The sequence below is a fragment of the Chinchilla lanigera genome, unplaced genomic scaffold (genome assembly GCF_000276665.1).
Source record: "Chinchilla lanigera isolate Chin_1 unplaced genomic scaffold, ChiLan1.0 scaffold00117, whole genome shotgun sequence".
NCBI classification, from domain to species: domain Eukaryota; kingdom Metazoa; phylum Chordata; class Mammalia; order Rodentia; family Chinchillidae; genus Chinchilla; species Chinchilla lanigera.
This window is the reverse complement of record NW_004955518.1, coordinates 4516599-4539898: the sequence shown is the minus strand read 5'-3', so window position 1 is coordinate 4539898 and position 23300 is coordinate 4516599. Positions and strand designations below refer to the sequence as shown.

Here is a 23300-nt window from a genome sequence, read left to right as displayed (position 1 = left end):
AAATAGATACAAACAATGAACTCAAACTGAAAAACAATACCTTAAAAATACTCTTAGTATTTATTTGTTAATAATAAAAAACTATCTGCTCTCATTAAAAATTAAAGAACGTTATTTTGGGTAGAACAATGTGATTGATACACTTTTATTATTTGTGTGACTTAAAGGCCAAGCCCCAAATCCAGTTTATTTCAATAGCTGAAAAAAAGGTCACAAAGACATCTACAAATATCCAAAGGGAAGAAGTGGAATACTGACTGCACTCCTTGGAGCTCAACATGCAGTTTTCAATCTCATTTATCAAACACAGAAAGTTTCTTTGCTCCCTACTTAAAAAAAAAAAAAAAAAAAAAGCACTATGTGCTAATGGTGGCACAAAATAAGGAAACAACATTTCCTTGTGAAAGAGAAGAAGTTTTAAAAATTTTTCCACAGGAAAAGATTTTGATTTACATTTTCAAGAAAAACAGGAATTTTCCAAGTAGATAGGTTGGTAGGGAATTCCAGGCTGTGAGAGCTGTACATGGTAACATTATGTAGCCATGAATATCCTTTAGCTATGGGCTATACTCCTATTCTAAATGGTCACCAGCCCAAGTTCTCACAACACTTTTGACTGTGATGGGAATGCCTGCTATCAAACCCAGTACAGAGCCATCCTACATTGGGTCAATTCACATGCTGAGTCTTTGAAATAGTCCATAAAATAGCAAGTCTCTAAACTTGCTGAAATGTCAGAATGTCTTGCTAGATTCCGCCATGATTTTAGAAATAGTCATTACAGCCAAAACTTATCAGTGTTTGAATTCCACTCATCAACTAGTCTCCCATTTACGACCTATCATTTTAATATTTTGGACATCATTTTCATTTACATTTCAGTATTCTACTTGGCTGTTTACTAAATCATTTGTTTATTGTATGTCTTCTTATCACTTAGAAAGCCTCCCGGTAGTAGTGAGCTTTGTCTATCCAGTTCATCCCTGTGTTCTCAAGGTCTAGAACAGTGCTAGGGATGTAACAGGAGCTCAGCAAAGGGTTGCTGGCTGGAACACAAGCAGTTGTAGCTTCCTAAGATCTCTTTAGCACCAAATATACCTGTCCTCCAGCTGCTACAGCACTGATTCCGAAAAGTTCACAGCTATACTTTCCTCCAGAGAATTTCCATTCACCAGTGGGAGCTACCCCAAAATGCCTGGCAGGTTTCAGGTACAGCTTCCCTTCCCTCCCAGGGGGCAGCCCTTAACCAGCCCCTTACTGGCCCTCTTGCTTCCACACAGGATGCAAAGTAAAAACATCACACCGCAGAGCTCCTTACGAGCAGGCTGAGGGGGAACTGCAGCCACAGCCACATCTCACGCCCAGTCTCCTCCAGATTTCTCCAGTTCCCTAGAGGTTTCACCCAAAAGCGTACTTTCCAAAGTCACTCAGTCATTCTCCTCGCTAGCACCGTTTCAAGAAAACTCAACCTAAGGTATCTGTTGACTGGCTGAATGGATGAATGAATGGATGAATGACTAAAGTTAAATGTAGAAATGATTCTTAGGATTTTTTTTAGCAACGCTCTCCATTCATTTGGCACAAAACATTAAAGCTACATCTCAGTTAACAGAAATTTCTCAACACAGATGTGAGCTGAGTAATCTCATGAACACAATAATCTATTTGCTATATTGAGGCAAATAAGGCCTTCCCTTCTGCTCATTTTGTCACCGTCACCCTCTGAAGAATGTGGCTACAACAAGATCTACTTTACTTATAAGGAACAGTACTCATAAGCCCAACAAAACCATTCTAAGTATAAATAACTACAAAGACATTTGGGAGTTACTAGGTTCAATATACTTCAGCACTTTTGCATGCTGACCTCAGGAAAGCAGAAAGAGCCGCTAGCTGGTGCCAGCTGGAAAGGTCTCCAGAGAGGTGCAGGTTTAAGTGGTTAAGACATGATGCTAAGTTTGTTCAGATGATCTGAGACTGGAACAATTCTAATACTGAGTTTACTTATTTTTTATTAATTAAAACTAAAACCAATTTTTTTCTTTTTCTTTTGGTACTGTAGATTGAACCCAGACTACATCCCCAGCCCATTTTTACTTTTATTTTGAGAGAGGGTCTTAGTCACCAAATTGCTCAGGCTGGGCTCAAACATACAATCCCTATCTCCCGGAGTGCTGGAATTATAGGCATGGTGGCATATGCCACATTGCTTGGCTCCAGGACAAAATTTTTAATTCTACTTCCATCAGAATATCACTGATTTTATAATAGGAATCATTGTAAAATAATAATTTTCTTAATAAAAGTTTGTTTCATGAGTAACAAAGAAAAGGATTGGAACTTATAAATAAATATACAACAGTGACTGACTTGAAGAAGTGGAGCTGAGATTGGAAATGGCAAGTCAATGAAATCTTGGTACATAGAGTGCTGTATTTCCGTAGAAAGAGAGAAGCAAATGTGGGAAATATAACAGTTTTGTTAAATATGGGTGATAAATGTGGGTCTATATTATATATTTGCAGTGACATTTTGTGGGGCTTTTAAAGTTTTTCTCAAACTGAAAAGGCACAAAACACTTGAACAAAATTGTGCTCTAATGGCAAAGCATGTAACTAAACAGAGAAAAAACATGCAGTATCAGTGCTTCTCAAGGCTCTTCAACTTGTGATTTAGAAAATAATAATGAAAGACAATCCCATGGGCTCCTCACTGTTTCCAGTCTTCTCTCCCAAAACAGCCTAGGGCAGGCCACTCACCGTGTCTCCAGTTTCAGGAGTCAGTCTACAGCTCTGACTCACCAACCTCGGAAATTCACAAATTACAAGCCAAAATCGTGCAACTCTCCGGTAGCTGCACTGAAACAAAGGACACCACAGAAGTAGTGTCCACTGGGGAGGAACGGCATGGAATTGGACTCAATTTTTTTTTTTTAATTGCCTGACAGAACAGGAAGAAGCATTGTTAAATTTGCTGATGACACACCTCAGTGAAAGGTCTCACTGAGAGTCAATGTAAATTTAATAATCTGGAGAAGTGGTCAAGAAAACAGAAGATGCAATTTAATAAGGGCATTACTCTTGACTAAAAATGGAAAAAATTGCAAAAAGGGCAGGCAAAAGTTTTCAGGACAAGCTAAGCAAGGATTAAGAACATAGAATTTAACACATCAATCTATTATACACAGATCAACAACATTATACTTGGTCGGTCAGCAATCCTATTATATGGCTAACACTATAGTGAGATACTTAATATCCCCACTCGGCTACTCTTTTGCTAAACACAAAAAAGTCAAGCAACAACACGGTGTAGTAGTTAGACTGCAGGGTTGAACCCAGAATATACAAAGCCAACTAAAGCCCACCCAAGTTGCTTAATCTTTCTGAGCCTCAGTGGCCTCATCTGCAAAACCGAGATAGTATAGTGTGGCGCTTGTAAATCTGCAGTAACAGTAATAAATTCCAATCCAAAAACAGCTTAGGACAGTGCCTGGTACATAGCAGCTACTATGTAAATGCTTATTAAAGAAACAAAAATAACAGAGAAATTTAAATGGACATGATGGTTCATAGAGAATAGTTAAAAAAAATTATTATCACCCATCCAAAGGTCCACATGGAAATGTGTGAGGCAGGGCATAACTCACATTCTTAGCGAACTATTGTCCAAGTGCTTATAAACATATTTTTTAAATTTATTTTAAAAATAAAAGGAAAACATATTAACAGACATCCATTTACAAAATAGCATAAGAACAATACAAACAAAACAGAGTTACAGACAAAGTGGTAGGAAATTAACAATGCTTATTGTATTACCTATTGATATCTTCAAAGTGGTTTCTCAGGAAAACTAAGAGAGACATGCAAGATTGATCAGACAAGTAATCATTAACTGTTCCTTTCTGTAGAGCAATAGAAGTCAGTAGTACAACTATGTTAGCTATCCTGTATATACATACATACATAATTTCCCCTTCTTTCTTAAGATTCTCTTTTCCCTCACCCCAGTTGCTCTTTACTTTTGCTCATTTTCCTTACATTTCACAATGTCTGTCATACCTCCTAATTTTTATTCATTCTTTCAGGTTCTTATACTAGTGAGACAATATGTTGCTTACACATGGAGGTCTGGTTTACTTCACTTATGAGTATGGTCTCTAGTTGTGATCATTTACCTGTAAAAGCCTCGAGTTTATCTTTCTTTATAGCTAAGTAATATTCCATTATATAAAAGTACCACAATTTTCTTATCCAATCCTCGGTGGATGGACATTTGGATTGCTTCCACCATTTAGCAATTACAAATTGTGCTGCTGTGAACATAGGTGTACATATATCGCTGTGATAGGATGTTTTTAGATCTTCTGGGAAAATACCCAGAAGGGGAATAGCTGGGTTGAATGGGACCTCTAGACCTAGTTTGCTGAGGAATCTCCAAACTGATTTCCACAGTGGTTTCACCAGTCTGCATTCCCACCAGCGGTGGAGAAGAGTTCCTATTTCTCCATAGCCTCGCCAGCATTTGTTATTGGTTGATTTCTTAATGCTAGCCATTCTTACTGGGGTGAGATGAAATCTCAATGTTGTTTTAATTTACATTTCTCAAATGACTAATGATGTTGAACATTTTCTCATGTATTTATTTGCCATTTGTATTTCTTTATCTGAGAAGTAGCATTCCTATATACAAACAGCAAACACACAGAGAGAAATTAAGGAAAGCATACCTTTTACAATAGCATCCAAGAAATTGAAGTATTTAGGAATCAATCTAACAAATGAAGTAAAAGATCTATTCAGTGAAAACTACAGTACTCTGAAAAGAGAGATCGAAGAGGATTGCAAAAAATGGAACAACATTCCTTGCTCATGGATAGGAAGAACCAACATGATGAAAATGGCCATACTGCCAAAATTGTTGTACAGATTCAGTGCAATTCCCATTAAACGCATTTCTAAAATAGCTTCTTCAAATGCATGCTGGGTGAGACAGAGAAGCTGCAATGCAGCAGCTGCCATCTGAAGTGACCCAGCTTCCTACTGCTGTGATCGGGGCTAACAGTGTTGGGATGGCTCAATCATTCTGTTTTCCAGACATTTCAGAATAACTTTGTCTTTTTAAATTTTTTACCAATATTTCTATCTGCCTGCTTGGACTCTGTGAGCTTCAGAATTTATACGGTCATATTCCACTTTCCTCAGCCTGAGGAATGCCTCGAGTGCTGATTATGCTGTGCTTTGGAAAGCACGTCATCATTCACTCCAGAAAGGGGGCAAATAGGAGAGTTTTAGATTTAATTTGCTACATATTTTATTTCATTTGGTTTCACAAAGAAATAACTACAAAAATATGATAGAGGAAAAGCGAATGTTTTAACAATAACCATCCACATGCAATACTTTAACTACCTCAGATGGCTGGGGCACTTATATAATATAGTCACAGGTCTATAGTCACCTATGTAGATAAGGGACCTCCCTCGACTCAGAAAGTCTTCAGTGCCTCTAGATAAGGACAACTGATCACAGGGGAGCTTGAGTTGGAAGGTCCTAATGAAATTAGCACATGCCAAGTCATCACAAGTACTTAGTAGCATCCACCCTGTATTAACCACGTAAATGCTTCAGGATTACTCGCACCATGTATAAGGGAATTACTCAACACACCCCCCATAGTTATCAAGGATTCCAAAGTCAGTCATTTACCCTATTTCAGTGTGTCCCTCCTCCCCATTCTCGTCACCAATATGTTTGCTTAGCCCCAGATAATTTTATGTGGATTCCTGAAATCAGCTCTTAGTGTTTTTGGTGATTTGAGTCGCATCTGATTTGAATCAACCCACAGCCTATGGCCAAAATGATCTTTATTGCTTTAACGCCACACTACACTTAGGGTTCACTCCAACCTTGACAGGACCTATGAAGGCCCTGTAATTCTTGCATTAACTCTTGGGCCTACACACAAATGCTCCAAGCTACACTGAGGTGTCTCTCATTTTTTGGCTTTTACATAACTTTGTTTTCCATGACTGTGATGCCCCTTTCTCCATTTTTTTTTGTTTGTTTGTTTGTTTTTTAACTTAGAAAACTACTTAACCCTTAGGACTCAGTTTATTTATTTATTTATTTGTCTTTTTGAGACAGGGTCTCACTAGGCAGTTCAGGCTGGCCTCGAGCTCACTTTGTAGCCCAGGCTGGTCTCGAACTCTAAACAATCCTCCTGCCTCAGCCTCCCGAGTGCTGGGCTTATAGGCATGTGCCACCATGCCCGGCTTAGGACTCAGTTTAAATACTATCTTCTCAAGACCCCTTCCATCACATTCCAGCCAGGTAGTCAGGGGAGAGTACTTCACTAGGCTCTGATGGCCCTTGCATACGCCTCCTTCATAGCTTGCAAACAATAACTGTACTACAAGTACTAAAGTTCTGTCACCATTTACAAGAAGGCAAGTACCTCTGGGTCAATCTGAATATCATTATCTATATATCATTATCTACATAGCAGAATACCATTATCTATATATCTATTATCTCTGGCAGACAGGAAAAATTTGCATATTACATGAATGAATTAATACCTAATGAATAAAGTAGGTCCCCTTCCCTCGAGTTTCTTGTTCAGCTGGGGAGAAATGACTGGGAGAAGGAAAGTAGACAGAAATGAGATATTAGAAATCACTCTAGGTTAGATATCCCTTATCTAAAAGGCTTGGTTGAAAAGTATTCTGGATTTTGGAGTTTTTTGAATTTTGGAATACTTGCATAGGCTTTACCAGCTGACAGTCCCTAATCCAAAAATCCAAAATCTGAAGTGCTACAAAAATCTGGAAATTTTTGAGCATCACATTAGAGTTTAAAAAGTTCCAGATTTTAGAGCATTTTGAATTTTGGATTTTTGAACTGGGGAAGCTCTGTCTGTATAATGCAAATCAGAGTTAGATGAGAAAGCAAGATACGTGGTAAGAAAAATACTTACTAGTATGCCTAAATTGGTACCTAAAAGTGCCTGGCTGTGATTGGTCCACTACACACATTCCCTCAGTTAATCTTCACAAACACCATGTAAGAAATTATTTTAGCTTGATGGATAAGGGAATTAGGACTCAAGGAGCTCAAAATAACACACAAGTCAGTAAACACAGGATTTGATCTCTAGAACCAGTGCTCTGCCACAGCCATACACATTTACTCCTATGGATACTCAGAGGAGGGAACAGTTATGCTTAGAATGTAACATTAGGAAAGGTTCCATCAGAAGTTACAGTGAACTAAACATTGAAGGATTGAGAGACACATGAGGTACATTTCAGATAAAGCAATAAAAACAAGCATGGATTCAATTTCAAATCTTGTGTGTAGGACACAGAGTGGTTCAGTATGGAATAAGGTAACTTCAGGGAAAGTCCTAGTAGAACAGAAAGTTGGGGATGCAAGGGGAGAACTGGAACTCTATAGTTCTAGAGGTATCTCTATTAGACAGTCAAGAGCACAGATCATGTTAATACTTGGACCTGTGCTGGTATCTTCATATCTGAAGGGTAGAAAATGAATTTTTTTATGTTAAAGAGAAAAAAACCCAAAATAACAACAATGAAGACAAAAACAACACAATGCAAAAACAATAAAAATGATACAGGATTTCAAAACAAGATGATGGGAATTAACAATGGTTGTTACATTACATATTGTTATCTTCAACGAAGTTGCTCAGACTACCAGATGTAAGAATGCAAGACTGATCAAACAATTAGACAATAACAAGTAATAAAAAACATTAGCAATGATACAGAGCTTCAGTAAACAGGATGGTAGGAATTCAACAATGTTTGTTACATTGCATATTGTTGTCTTCAAATTATTTGTTCCAATTACCAGAAATAAGCATGCAAACTTGTCAAGAAAAAACAAAATTAAGCATTAACTGTTGCTTTCAAAAAACCAATAGACATCAGCAATTGACTTATGCCAGCTATCCTTGTATATACATATTTTCTTTTTTTTAGTTTTAAAGAGAAAATGAAAAAAATAACAAAAACAAAGGCATAAACAAAAAACATAAAAATAAAAATGATACAGAATCTCAAAATGAGGTATAGGAAATCAACAATGGCTGTTATATTACATACTGTCATCTTCTTTTTTTTTTTTTTTTTTTTTTTTTTTTTTTTTTGGGTTTTTCTCCGGTACCGGGAACCGAACTCACGGCCTTGCACTTGCCAGGCAGGTGCTTTTGCCGCTGAGCTAAGTCCCCAGTCCCCATACTGTCATCTTCAAAGTAGTTACTCAGATAACCAGACAGACATGTAAGACTGATCACACAATTACAAGCAAATGTTCCTTTCAATCAACCTACAGAAATCAGTAGCACAATTATCTTAGCTATGTTATATATATATTTTTTCCCTTCCTTCTTTTTTTTTCTCTTTTCCCTCATCCCAGTTGTTCTTTCCTATTTGAACAGTTTCTTTCCCTTCACAATACCTATTGTAACTTTCAGATTTTATTTACTCTTTCAGGTTCTTGTCCAAGGAAGATAATACGATGTTTACACATTTGAATCTGATTTATTTCACTTATGAGTATGGTCTCCAGTTGTATCCATTTACCTATAAAAGTCTCTAGTATATCTTTCTTTATAGCTGAGTAACACTCCATTGTATAAAAATACCACATCTTTTTTATCCATTCCTCAGTTAATGGACATTTGGGCTATGTCCAAGATATAGCTATTACAGATTGCACTGCTATAAACATAGGTACACATATATTGCTGTGGTATGTTTTCAGTTCTTTAGGAAAAATACCCAGGAGGGGAACAGCTGGGTTGAATGGGACCTCTAATCCTAGTATACTGAGGGATCCCCAGACTGATTTCCTCAGTGGCTGCATCAGTCTACACTCCCCCCAACAGTGGATAAGGGTTCTTTTTTCCCCACAGCCTCTCAAGCATTTATTATTGGTTGATTTCTTGATGATACCTGAAGGGTAGAAAATGAATTTCTTGAATGACTAATGATGTTGAACATTTTTTCATATATTCCTTCGCCATTTGTATTTCTTCACGTGAGAATTGTGTATTCATCTCAGATGCCCATTTTTGGATTGGGTCTTTGAAGTTTGGGGGTCTGGTATTTTTTAATTCTTTATATGTTCTAGATAGGAATCCTTTGTCTGAGGGACAATTGGCTGAAAATTTTTCCCAATTTGTGAGTTTCCTTTTTACTCTGCTGGTGATTTCTTTTGCTGTGCAAAAACTTTTCAGTAAGATGAGATCCCAGTTGTTGATTCTTTGAAGTATTTCCCATGCAGTTTGGTTTTTGTTCATGAACTCTCTGCCTACCCCTATGTCTTCAAGATTTCTACCTACTTTCTCTTCCAGTAGATTTAGTGTTTCTGTTTTAATATTTAGAACTTTAAGCCATTTTGACTTTAGTTTGGTGCCTGGTGATAGACATGGGTCTAGTTTTAGTTTTCAACATGTAGAGAGCCAGTTTTTCCAGCACTATTTATTAAAGAGGTGATCTTTCTTCCAGTGAACAAGTTTGGCCTCTTTGTCAAAGATAGGGGGGCTAAGTGTGTTTGTGGTTGTGTCTGCATCTTCTAATCTGTTCCACTGATCTTCAGGTCTGTTTTTCGCCAATACCATGCTGGCTGTATCACAGTAGCTTTGTAGGATAGGTACCTATCCTTTGTAGGATAGGTAGTATTGTGATACCTCCTGCCTTGCCTTAGTTGCCCAGGATTGCTTTTGCTATTCTGGGTCTCTTTTGGTTCCAGATGAATTTTAGGAATGTTTTCTCTAGGTCTGGGAGGTATATTAATGGTATTTTAATTGAGATTGCACTGAATCTGTGTAACAATTTTGGGACGATGGTCCTTTTCACAATGTTGGTTCTTCCTATCCATGAGCAAGGAATACCTTTCCATTTTTTGAAATCCTCTTTGATCTCTTTTTTCAGAGTACTGTAATTTTCACTGTATAGATCTTTTACTTCTTTTGTTAGATTGATTCCTAAGTATTTCAACTTTTTGGATGCTATTTTGAAAAGTATAGTGTTATGGTTTGTCTGTGTGTCCCCCCAAAGCCTCATGTAGCCATGGGGCAGGCTTTTAGAGTTGATTAATTGTGGGTGTGAGAGCTACACCCGCCCTGGGGTAGATAGTTTGCATATATAAGGGAGGGGAAAAGGGTGCTTGAGCCCATTCCACCCTGGTGTGTGTTTGTTGCTTTGCTATTGTCTGCCACCCTGAGCTGTAGCTCTCTGCCATGTGCCACTCTGCCTTATAGTCTGCCAAGTATGGACTGAAACCTCCACAAACTGTAAGCAAAATAAACCTTTCCTTCCTTAATTTTGGGCGTCAGGTATTTTGTCCCAGCAACGAGAAAAAAGTAACCAAGACATATAGTTTCCCTGATTTCTTTCTCAGTATGTTTGTTATTTGTGTATAGGAATGCTATTGATTTTTCAGTGTTGACTTTGTATCCAGCTATGCTACTGAATTTGTTTATTAATTCAAGGAGTCTTTTGGTGGAATAGAAAATAAATTTTTAAAATCTGGTAATACAATGTCATAAGATAACTCTTACTTTAACATAGATGTATACTTACATCCAAAGAGGAATTACACCTATGCAAGTTAAAATATTCAAGTATCCTTTCCTGTCAAATTAACACAACATTGTAGAAAAAGAAGTGAATGTATATGAGACACATGGTTTCTTGTTTAGTACGAATGCCATAAAAATAATGATATTCATTAATATTTTAAATTATTTAAATCATACTCCTAAGACATAGTTTTGATTTTAATCAAATATACAAAATTCTCAGCTTGCTCACTTTATGAAATCTGATTATCAAAACATAGGTGACAATACTTAAGGGTATCCTGGTCATGTATTTTATTTGTGTCTGATGACAGTTTTAGTTATCAACATTATATTTTTGAATGGCCCTTGTAACTAATGATGCTCAAATCACATTCATAAACTAAATAGACAGTGATTAATTATTTAGATTATAACATCACAAATCCATTTGAGGGAATTTTTTTTTTTTTTTTTTTTTTTTTTTTTTTGGTTTTTCTCTGGTACCGGGAACCGAACTCACGACCTTGCGCTTGCCAGGCAGGCGCTTTTGCCGCTGAGCTAAATCCCCAGCCCCTGAGGGAATTTTTAAAGGCATTAGTAGATCAGAGAACTCCTCAACATTTTGTTTTATACTGCTATTTTTATGTCTTTAAACTTGTTTCCCTTAAAGCAATTTTATGAGCTTAACTTTTATTGTGAACTTAGCTCTAAAGCTATAAATAATAAAGAAAAAATTCTCCAAATTGAAATTAGTGGGAATGTTAGCATACTTATTGAAAGCTTTTTTATTTCCAACTTTATATAAAATATTAAATATCTAATACTGCTGAACAGAAATATCTTGAGGTCCTATTAAAAGGAACAGATATAATTTTAACACTATCATCAATAATATAGCAACAGGTACTATAAAATATAAATATCTGCCTCTAAAACTTTTATTACACTTTGAATTTAGAAAAATTTTCATAGGTAATATTTTATGTATTTATCTAGCCAATGTTAAAATTGTCACAGAATATAAATTAGCACAATTAGGACAAAAGGCAGCATTCAAGGCACACTAGGTGAAGTAAGGCATACTATCTCTAATTCTTTAAACTTTTAAGAGCACCTTCACCATCAGCTTATTCTTGATTGGCAAAGATACTAAAATATAGAGTAAAAAGATACATTATAAATGACCCACTTGGTCTCCTCCTTCTCCCCAGAAGTGAAAAAACTGATACCCAAAGAAAGACTGAAAAGCTGACAGCTTCAGAAGGGTGTGGTGCCATATTCCCATAGTTCCAGTCACTCAGGGGGCTGAGGCAGGAGGATGGAAAGCTCAAGGGAAGAGTAGATAGCAAGAACTTGTCTCAAAATAGAAGAGAGATGGTGATACAGTTCATTGGTTGAGTATTTGTCAAGTACAAAGTTCAATTCCTAGTACTGAAAAACTAAAATAGCATAAATAAAAAAGATAGTTCTAAATACATATATTATAAACTAAGGGTTAAAAATTAGTGATTTAGGCATTCATACCTGAATGTTTAAAAAAAGAACAGCACATTAAGTCAAATAAATAAATAAATAGACGTAGATTGATAAAGACAAAATCAGGAATTACTGAAACAGAAAAAACAACAAGACAGAGGTTCAACAATGTCAAAAGATGATTCTTTGAACAGCCCATAAAATTAATAACTCCCTGACAAAACTGACCCAGGAGATAGTCAATATCAGGAGTAAAAATGGGGATGATAACCAGGCATAATGGCACACATCTATAATCCCAGCACTCTGGAAGGCCGAGGCAAGAAGATGGCAAGCTACAGCCAGAGGGGGCCACTTAGTGATTAGTGAGATCCTATCTCCAAATAAAAAACACAAAGAGTTAGCTATGTTGCTCAGTATGAAGGCCCTTGGTTCAATGCCCAGTACCACAAAAGGGCAGTCATCACCTTGCTCTGGGGTTAAAATCCGTTTTTTTTCCTTGAGGCAGGGTCTTGCTATGCAGTTCAGATTGGCCTTAAACTCACTACGCAGCCCAGGCTGGCACTGAACTTGCAGTAGTAACCTTTCAGCCCTAGCCTCTTGAGTGCTAGATTTATGGGCATGGCTTACCATGTCTGGCTAGAACCCACTTTGTTATGACATATTACCCTTTTTATATATTGTTGGATTTGTTAATTTTGTATCTACACCCATGGAAAATACTGAATTGTTATACTGAAAAATACTTTCATCTTTCTTTATCTGAAAGTGCCTATTTTTGCTCATATAAAGAGTACTTTTGCTGAATATACTATTTAATACTAAATTTTTATTTATCATTTAGTACTTTAAAAGCAACTATTTCATTTGATTGTGTTTCACCTTAAATTCTCAATTTTCATGAGCATTTTCTTAGTGTTCCTCTCTCTTCTCTCTCTCCTTTCTATCTTTTAAACTCTGATTGTTTTAAAGATTTTCTGTTTGTTTTCAGCAATTTGATTATGACATGCCAGTTACAGCTTTCTATTTATCTTGATTTAGCTTCACTGAGATTCCCAGATTGGTGACTTTATGTTTTTTATCAAACTTGGGAACATTCCCACTATATTTCTTTAAATATTCTTCTGGTTTTTTTTCTTTTGTGTGATGATTCCAGTTACTCCTATATGAAGCTACTTTGCTTAGGGTTGTCATTTCTGTGCTGAGAGTTCCTAATTATTCCCTCATTATGTTCATTTTCCCCCTTTAAGTTCTTTTTTTTTCTTTTTTGGTGTTTTTGAGACAGGGTCTCACTATGCAGTTGAACTGCATAGTTGGCTGGTCTTGAGTTCACTCTGTAGCCCAGGCTGAACTCAAAATTGCAAAGATCCTCCTGCCTCGGTCTCCAGAGTGCTGTGATTACAGGTGAGCGCCACCATGCTCGGCCCCCTTTAAATTCTTGATTACGTTAATGGCAAATGTTCCATAGTCTTTGCCTGCTAATCCCATCATTTTCACTTTTTGTTGTTGGTTTTTTTTTTTTTTTTTTTCTGGTACCAGGAACCAAACTCATGACCTTGCGCTTGCCAGGCAGGTGCTGTGCCACTGAGCTAAATCCCCAGCCCCCATTTTCACTTTTGATTCTATTTCTATGATCAGTTTTCCAGCTTTTCATGTTTAGTAATTTTCTGTTGAAGGCCTGCCACTAATAAAGGTGTGTTGTTGACTGCTGCATTTCTTCAGTCTTCCATAGTTGAGTATTGAGTTTTTTTCTGGTAAGAAGTTAATTTACATTTGAATCACCTGGATCTTTTCAATATATTCCTCCTTGCCTCCCCCAAAATCCATTGTTTTATTTTTAAAGTCATTTTGTATGAGAAAGAATTTCTACAATAATGTAAATAACAAACATTACTGTTTATTCAAGGCTTACTGTTAAACTTTCTAAGAGTGAGTATACAATAGCTTTTACTATAGGGATACATTAATCTTCTAAAGCATAAACTTAATAGGATTATCTTCTGAATACAAGAAGCGTTTAATGAAGATTATCAACCACACTGGAGCTCTAGCAGTTTTTCAGAGATCCCTGATGATTGTTCCTGTCCTAGTGTCTGAAATTTTGTTCAGTTTTATAGCTCTTTACTAGGGTAGACTAATCTGGTATTATTACTCTGTTATAGTCAGGGGTATAAATCCCAAGGAGTTTTCAACCATAGCTCAAATTTCCTTTGGTCTTTGACCCATGAACTGCCCTCTATGCTCCTACAATTATCTCTTCAAAACTCACAATTTAACAAAATAACCCAAACCAGAAGCTAGTTCTTATAATTCAACTCCATGCTCTTTCTACTGCACAATATTTTTTTATCTCCAAGGATAAAACAATAATGTTAGTTTTAAATTGCTTAACATTCGGTATATATTTCTTTTTCTATGTACTAGGAATCGAACTCAGTACCTTGTGCTTACTAGGTAGGCACGATGCCCACTGAGCTACCTCCCCAGCCCCAGACTTGGTATATTTCTTAACAGCCTGCTCTCCATCTCTCTTTCTCTCTGTCTCTATACACACACACACCACTTCATTTCTAAAGTCTAGTGCATCTGTCACTTAGATTTCATTTTTTAAAATATGGAACAGGTTCACTGATAAAGTTAAAAATGATTTTGAGAAAATTTATTTGTTCGAAAGCTCTTCATGAACCACCATTTTGACAATACAAAAATAAATAATCCACGAAGTGTTTCAAGGAAGATAAAGAGACACTACTAACATACTTTCCGAGCTCTTTATCTCACACCTGAGAACCATATAGTTGTTGTTTCTCCCTGTGAGCTATTTTAGCTTCTTGTTAGGAGAACAGGCTTAAGTGCTACATATTTTTCTTCTAACTTAAGTGCCTCAGTGTTGATGAGATCTGCTCCTAGAATATAATGTTCATCACTCTCTGTCCACAAAATATCTATTAATTCATGTTTATAAAGTATTACTCACTTTAAAAATAAATTTTGCATGGTTTTCTTACCTTTTAAGGAGAAGAGAGATAAGAGCAGTTGGAAGAGGAATGAAACTGGTTTTAAAAATGAGCCACTGAAAAAGTATATTTAAATCGTATTAAAGGAAAGATGACTAATTAAATCCAGCGTTAAGAGCTAATGGGTCTAACACTCTCACCTGTGCAGTTGAATATATTCTCGGGGTCTGTTGAGCAGGTGAAGGAATCTGTCAACAATCTTGTTTTTTCCTACACCCTGTAATTACAGAGACAGTATTAAACAAAAACAGACTTTTGTTTGGAGGTAAGTTTCTGCCAAATCCGAATAATCTTTTACTGAAACCTACTTTCTCAAAGTTGTACAATTTGAGTTTATTATTAATAAAAACCAAACTAGCAAGCATATACTGCACATCTCCTATGACACAAAGGTTTTTTAATTGCTTCTAAACAAATTCACTGTAAGCTATTCTTGTTTAAAAGTCAATCCATAAGTCAGCTTCCTACATCTTGACTCTTTGGTTTTATAATTTTGTGCTGAAGTCTAGATATTATAGCAGAATATTATTTCAGATTTGAAGACTAGCATCAAAAGTGATCAAGTAAATATAAAACATGGTTTTTCTGGTCAGTTCTTTGAACAGTTTTCAGTTACCAGAAGGTAAATATAGAACTGTATTTTTTCTTCTTAATCATACATTCATTTCTTCTCTTTTTATCCCACCTTCTAGGCCTCTGAAACCCTAGAAACCTAAAATTGTAACAAGTCACATTAGTAAAACTCAACTGTATTCGCTCTTCTGAGAAAGGCCCTCATTTCCACTTACTGATGTAAGAGTTGCTACTCTTTGTTTTTAAATTCTGTTAAAAATGGTATATGCATCCATGTTATTTCCCTTTTTAACATTTTTCACTTAGCAGTAGAACACAAATGATAGGGTGGAAACTTTTAACAATTATGTTGTATGGGACAGTAAAGGTGGTTAAGAAACTGAGTTCTATCTCATACGAGCGATAGCAATAATAACTTAGATTCTTATCCTGTGCCAGGCTCTACGTTAAGTGTTTTCATGTGTTATTTCATTCAGTCATCATACTCAGATAGTTCTATAAGATATGAAATAAGATCATTCCAGCTTCTGAAATAAGGAAGCTAAGGCTCAGAGCAATCGGTACACAATCACATAGCTAATCACGGCGGAGCCAGGACTCAAAACGGGGTACGTATGATTCAAATGCTCATGCTTCCGACTCTATAGGGTGGGTTATATGTCTTTCAGTGTGAAATTCATTTACGTAATCTGGGCCTTACATTATCTTTTCCCCCACTTTTAGGAAATATCCTGAAGAAGTAATTAGGTAGATCAGTGCAATATGTGGTACTACTAGAAAGAGCAGAAACTCAATAGAGAAATAGTTATTACTACTGGTATCCTTACTACATACTTAGTTATCTTATGAAGAAAAGTATTCTAAAGCACCGGTAATGGAAATTTAAATTAATTAAATGAATATTTATTGAGCACAGGAACCATGCCTGGTTTGGTTACACTATATCGCCAGAGTTCAGCATAGTGCCCAACACGAATAATGCATTCAATAAATATTCTTCAAGTGAATGAATAAGCACAAGGTTGGAAAGTATTAGAAAAGGGATGCAAATCCTAGTAAAATAAAAACTGTGACCATGTTAGTAGTTAAAAATGATTTTGAGAAAATTAGTAGGAATATCAAGTAATGGACTCTGTGCTGAGTTATGGCCTTGTAACAGCTGGACAAATTTTGTGAATGATGCAATTTATTTCATCTACAGAACATTCAAGGTCATCAGAGGTGAATATCAAATTTACAAATTCACTAAAGCAAGAATAATGGGTCATTTCCTCTTTAGGAATCTTTTCAGTATCTAACTGGATTTCATCCAAAATAATCTCAAGGCCAGCCCAGAAGCATAAAGAAGGAAAATCATACTTCCACAATTACAAGTCAATAACCACAGCTAGGTAAGCTTTACATGGTATCCTGCAATAAACATACAATTTTAAACAGGTAAAATCAGATAAGTAAAATGCCTGTGCTAATTTTTCAGCTCTGTTAAATCCAGTCATTTTAGAGAAAAGCAAACACCACAAATGCACACTGTCAGAAATACGAGGGAGTTCCTGAAAACAATAGGTCATAAAACGCTACTATCAGGGGCTGGGGATTTAGCTCAGCGGCAAAAGCGCCTGCCTGGCAAGCGCAAGGTCGTGAGTTCGGTTCCCGGTACCGGAGAAAAACCAAAAAAAAAAAAAAAAAAAAAAAAAAAACTGCTACTATCAGGGAGTTTTCCCTCTCTTTCCACATCCAAAGCTGTTGGATCAGCTATACTTTTTCAAATTCCTCTTGAGCAGTGCACTATTTAAGAGCTCCCAAATCCCACAGATGTAGAATAAGGCCCTAGCTGCCACTAAGGAGCTCTTGCTGTGTCTCTCCAAATGTTAGGGTCTCCAAAACTCCAACCTCAGCTGTCTCCTTGCTCCAGACACTCTCTGGGGAGTCTCACCCACTCCCGTGACCTAAGTCATCACATATGGCTCATACTTCTTTCCTAAGTTCCATATGACATCCCCTATTTTTGTCAATTGAACTTCTGTACCAGATGTTCATACCACACTCATTAGGCTCCCACCCAAACCTATTTGTTTCTTTCTCAACCTCAATATAGCAATATGGTTATGTATCATGCTCCTGAATGATTCTTAGAATATTTTTTGTATTTTACTACTATTTTTTCCAACCCCCACTCTGCAATTTCATTTCAGTGTCACTAGGATCTTTGTGGTCTCTATAAAAGTTTAATATTTTTCTTTCTACTGTTTCCTTCCTTTCTGTTTTCTCTCTTCTTCCTTCTCTTCCTCCTTTCCTTCTTCACTAATTCATCAGCTATGTGAGCACCGAAGGTTACAGTGCTAGAGTAGTACAGCTAGATACACATAAATAAAATAGCTGCAGCCATGCTCACAGCTTACAATCTAGTAGGAAACACCAGTAATCAAGCAAATGTTACAGATGTCCGTGGTGAGTGCCATCATGTGAGGCAACCAAGATGCTTAAAGGTTTAAGCTGGAGGAGGCCCATCACAGAGTGATACTTAAACTGAGAGGTCAAGGACTTAGGAGAGAAAAAAATGATAGCAAAGAAAAACACTTTATAAATTTCTTTGAAAACTGAAACTATAGCCAGGCATGGTGGACCACAACTGTAATCCCAGTACTCTAGGTGGCTAAGGTAGGAGGATTACAAGCGGGAGTTCTGCCTGGGGAAGTCAGTGACTTAGTGAGACCCTGTGTCAAAAGTAAGTACGTAAGCAAGCAAGCAAGTAAATACTTAAGGCTGGGTAATGTAACTCAGTGTAAAAGCCCTGGGTTCATCCCTAGTAGAGAGAGAGAGAGAGAGAGAGAGAGAGACAGAGACAGAGACAGAGACAGAGACACAGAGAGACAGAGACAGAGACACAGAGAGACAGAGAGAGACAGAGAGAAAGAGGGAGGGAGACAGAGAGAGAGAGAGGGAGAGAGAGACAGGAAAGGAGGGAAAGAGGGAAGAAAGGAGGGAGAGAGGGAAGAAAGGAAGGAGGGAGAGAGGGAAGAAAGGAGGGAAGGAAGGAAAGACTAGCAGTAGATGGTAATGGCCTAACCCAATGGTAGAGAGAAATGGACAGCTCTAAGGGATAGTTAGGAAGAAGAACTACCAGGACTCAGTGATGCACTGGACGGAGGATGAGAAGATGAGAAGATCTGGGCCACAGGATGGTAGTCATGCCATTCACTGAGAATGAATTAGGGGAGGAGAAATAAATTTGCTGGAAGGCTGAGGGAAGTGTAGTTTAAAAAGGAGAGTTTAATTTTGGACATGTTTACTTTTAAGTGCCTGCTTATCACACTTGTTCCTTCCTCTCCAATTCACTGTCTCATATCTCAACTAGTTCATCCTCCTCCTTGTCTCCTAGAAAGGTCTGATTTGATTTCCCGCCTACAGCCTCATAATAGGGCAATCCACAATTTGTTTAGTTACTTTTTCTAAATCACAGATCTCATCAGGTCACTTCCTACTTCATTTTAAGAAGCTCTGATAGTTCCTTCAAGGAAATGCTGGAAGAATAATTTAGGAAGGAATTCCTGTAAATATCCTGACAAAATAAAACAGTTATAGCAATTTGTTCCTTCCAATCATAGTTTTTGCCTAGAACAGAAAATCCTCAGGATTACTTTAATTGAATAAATACATAAATAATGTCTTATTTTTCCATAAAAATTATACATATCATTTTTCTCCCTGGGAAATTCAGAAAACAAAACATCACTCAATGTACAACTGCTAAGAAACCATCTGTTCATATTTTCTTTTTATTCCTATGCATACTTATCTTTTCTTTATTCTTTACATACAATTTGTATCCTTTAATAAAAACTGACATGAAATAAATTTTACATCATTATTGAATCTACTAAGGCTAAGATTGACTGAGTGAAATTTTTAAAAGGAGAAGGAATCTGCGGAACAAGAGATCCTAAAAAACACCAATTATTTCACGAGAATGGCTCTTATTTTTATCACTACTCCTTTGTCCCGCTGAGTTCTTCATGAAAATATTTTGGAAAAGAAATTTACATAGAGGCAGAAGTCATGATGCCCTTTAGGGGAACAGGAAATAAATCCCACAGACAGGAATCAAACTGAGGGCAGGAGGTCAGCAGGCTTTCAGCATCCATGAGAGAAAAGCTCTGGAACCATGATGATAAAAACTTGAAAGGATTCTGAAACTCTTACAGCCTTCTCAGATTTGTTACTTGAATCATCCTGTCTCGTCAGAGAAGTTAGCAGTAAAATCGTTTACAGAAAAGAGCAAGGAATAGGGTAGGAGGAAAGGGCTAAACAGGAAAAGACAGCAAGCAAAGGAAAATCATCCAAGGCAGGCAACCTGAGCGAAGAGTGACTCAGCTGTGACAGGATTCGTGACAGACCTTGAAGCAGCACCATATCAGCAGGTGAACTTAGAAGCTTGCTCTGCCAGCCTTTCACAAGTCTCACTCACACGGACCCCAGAAGCCACCCGACTCTTGAACAATTAATTCTGTACTTCCAAGTCTCTGTGACATTTCTTCTGACTAGAATAGCCTGTTATGGCTTATATATAGATGTCCCCTCAAACCTTCACGTGGTCATAGGTGGGGCTTTGGGGAGTGACAGGATCACGGATGTGATACTGGATTAGTCCACTGATTGTTTAGCATAGTTCTGGCTGTGGATGATGGACTTACTGAAGAGGGAAGACATACCCCACGTGTAGGTGGCACCAACTAATAAGTTTGCATCCTGGGTGGAAAAAAAGGGAAAAAAGAAGGAAGTCTCCCTGCCTCCTGCCTGAACTACTTCTCCCCTGCCATGCTGCCCTGCCTTGGTATCAGCCAACTATGGACTGAAACCTCTACAAACTCTAAGCTAAAGTAAACCTTTGCTCTTTTCACTTGTGGGTACTTTCTCCCAGCACTGAGAAAGTAATTAAGACACAGCCCATACTTCCCAGTCCATCTGTCATCTTCCGCTCAACCCTTTTATCTTTCTGAGATGTCTTCACTTCCCTGTAGCATTACCTGACTGTTCCATCATTTTCTCCTTTAACTCTTAGCTCCAGGATGTTTTCCAACTTTGAGTTGCTAAAACACTACCTCTGCCCACAGAGTACTCCAGTAACAAGTCACCTGCTCTTTAAGAGTGAGATCACCCTGTCGTTTTAAGACTTTCACCAGTAATGCACATAAAACCTGCAGATAATAACTACTAAAATTTGAGGAAAAGTGAAGAAAAGCAAAAGGAAATCATGTGATTTGCTTTTGCTAAAGTGGGTAGAAATCTCTGCAAAGAATATTCTACTTCCTCTGTGCAAACAGAGAGAAGGACAAGAAGAACATTTATGGAGCCCTCTGCTGCACGTATAAATGCCTTTGAGTGTATTTTCACTTGAATCCTCACACCTGCCATCTGAGTGTGAGGTAATAATGTATCTGTTTTGGAGAGAAGCAAATTTAAATTCTAAAAAGTGAAGATCCTTGTACACAAGGGATTTTCAACACAAATTCATTCTGACTCAGCAGATTGGGTTATACTTTATATTTCAACATCCAAAACTGGTCAGGCGGTAGCTTCCAAGAAATGATTTGCATGGTATTTTGTCATGGAGTTAAAGATCAGTCAATCCAAGGTTATAACACCACTTAAAATAAGTATTGAGGAACTTCTGTGTAGAATTTAAAGGTTCAGAAAAATGAACACTAAGGTGGTCAATCCAGATCTTTTCTTCTACAGTAACTGGACTAAAATGCATATAGGTACTCTGAAAAACAAAGAAATTGTTCAAAAGAAAGGGGAACTAGGGAGGCATGAGGGGAAAAGGAAGGAAGGGAAAAGAAGAAAAAACAATAAAAGAAGGATAAAATGGAAACAAAGTTTTGTAAGTAAGGAGGGGAAGCAGGGTAGAAGGATGGGGAGGGTGTTTAAAAAAAGAAGAGGAACCAGGATACATCATGTATAGCTACAAATGTTCTATAATGAATGTGATCATTATGTATATCTAAACTGTATCAATACACTAATTTAAAAAAATAGTCGCCAAGAGAGTGTTTGTAACTTCCAATGCTCAGGTATCCTTCATATTCTCTGAAACATAATTAATTTGGTCTTTCCTTCCAGTTCACCTCAATCCTTCAAAAATTTTCACCAAGTCTGATTTGTGTAATTTTTAGAGATGTTTTTTACATAGTACCTTAAATTCCTTTTTAGAAAAGTTACTATACAAATGTTCTTAACAAATATCAACTATAATAAATCATGATAAAATAAACTAACATTACAATAAACCCGGAAAAATGAATTCTAGTGTTTTTTAAACTTCAATTTTCCATCAAATGTTAAACCTACTTCTTTGCTTGAAATGCCTGAAAGCACATCCCACTAGAAGATAGCAGGACTATAATCCTTGCTCAGTCCCTGTCAGATGGAAACTTCTAGAACCATGCAAGGCTAGACTTGCTCATTTGAATATGGAGAGCACAAACTGACCTGTTAATACAGTCTTAGAATAATATTCCTCACTATATAACAAAATAAAGATTGTTGCTATATAATCATTGGTGATTTAATTTCCAAGTTCTCAAAATGAATATACATTACTTATGTAATTAGAAAAATATTAAAAGTGGATAGTAAATAATCCTAAACATTCACAAATGGTTTCCCTATAATAGACAACAAAGAGTACTCCAAAGTCTGAGGAGAATATATATTAAATACCTTTCTCTAACACACACTTGCTTATAAAGCTTCCTGTAAAAATCCTAGCTATTATTCTTCACGTAACATAGTAAAATCTATATCCCTGCATATTTTCCCCTTTGAAATACTGTGAGGCTATAAATAGCAGTGATACACTTTTGGGTAATATAGTCAGCAATAAAGTACCACTCAACAGACATGACAGATACTGTGTGTGTGGACACCAATGTGTCAGCAAGAACAAAATACAAATTGAACATAATTGTGAAAACCAAGATTCACTAGAAAACACTGGATAGTCAAACTAAACTGGTAGAGAGAACGTAGCAGAATAACAAAAATTTCCAGACTGTAATTCAGGCAAATTCCCTAACCAAGGAGTTTGGGAAGAGATTAAAAATACTATGAAGATGAGGGGCTGGGGATTTAGCTCAGTGGCACAGCACCTGCCTGGCAAGCACAAGGTCGTGAGTTCAATTCCTGGTACCAGAAGAAAAATTAAAAAAAAAATAATAATAATAATATGAAGATGAGTATCACTGTATTTGATGAAGCCCGGTACTTCACAACCTTAGAACACACAGGCTGCTGGAGCTATTACAAGCACAGCATATTTGATAATCAAATACCCTGCTGCCATTGTGATCTGGGAACACAGGCAAGAAAATTTCTGGACAAACTGTTCAGTCCCTCTACAGATATCCGACAATTATGCTGGCATAACAACACAATATATTTCTAATGCTATACTGTAGCAACCTGCCAGTGCTCAGTTGAAATTAATTAGCAAAATTCACACATTGTTTAATTTTGGCAATAAACACACAATATTTGAAATTTAAATAATTAAAAAAACATTTGTTAAGCCTCTGTCCATAGAAAAATAAAGTCCCTGATCATAATAAACTTATAATTAATAGAAGAAAACAAAGAATT

The 23300-nt window shown here is 36.8% G+C and overlaps 1 protein-coding gene across 1 annotated transcript in view; it reads right to left on the bottom strand.

Annotated features, from left to right (window-relative positions):
- Vwa8 (von Willebrand factor A domain containing 8) overlaps positions 1 to 23300 on the bottom strand; it is a gene marked incomplete at its 5' end in the record, with an annotated part of 371699 nt that overhangs the window by 183581 nt on the left and 164818 nt on the right. The window contains 1 exon segment of the mRNA XM_013506956.1: positions 15230 to 15306. Coding sequence (XP_013362410.1) covers positions 15230 to 15306 — 77 coding nt within the window.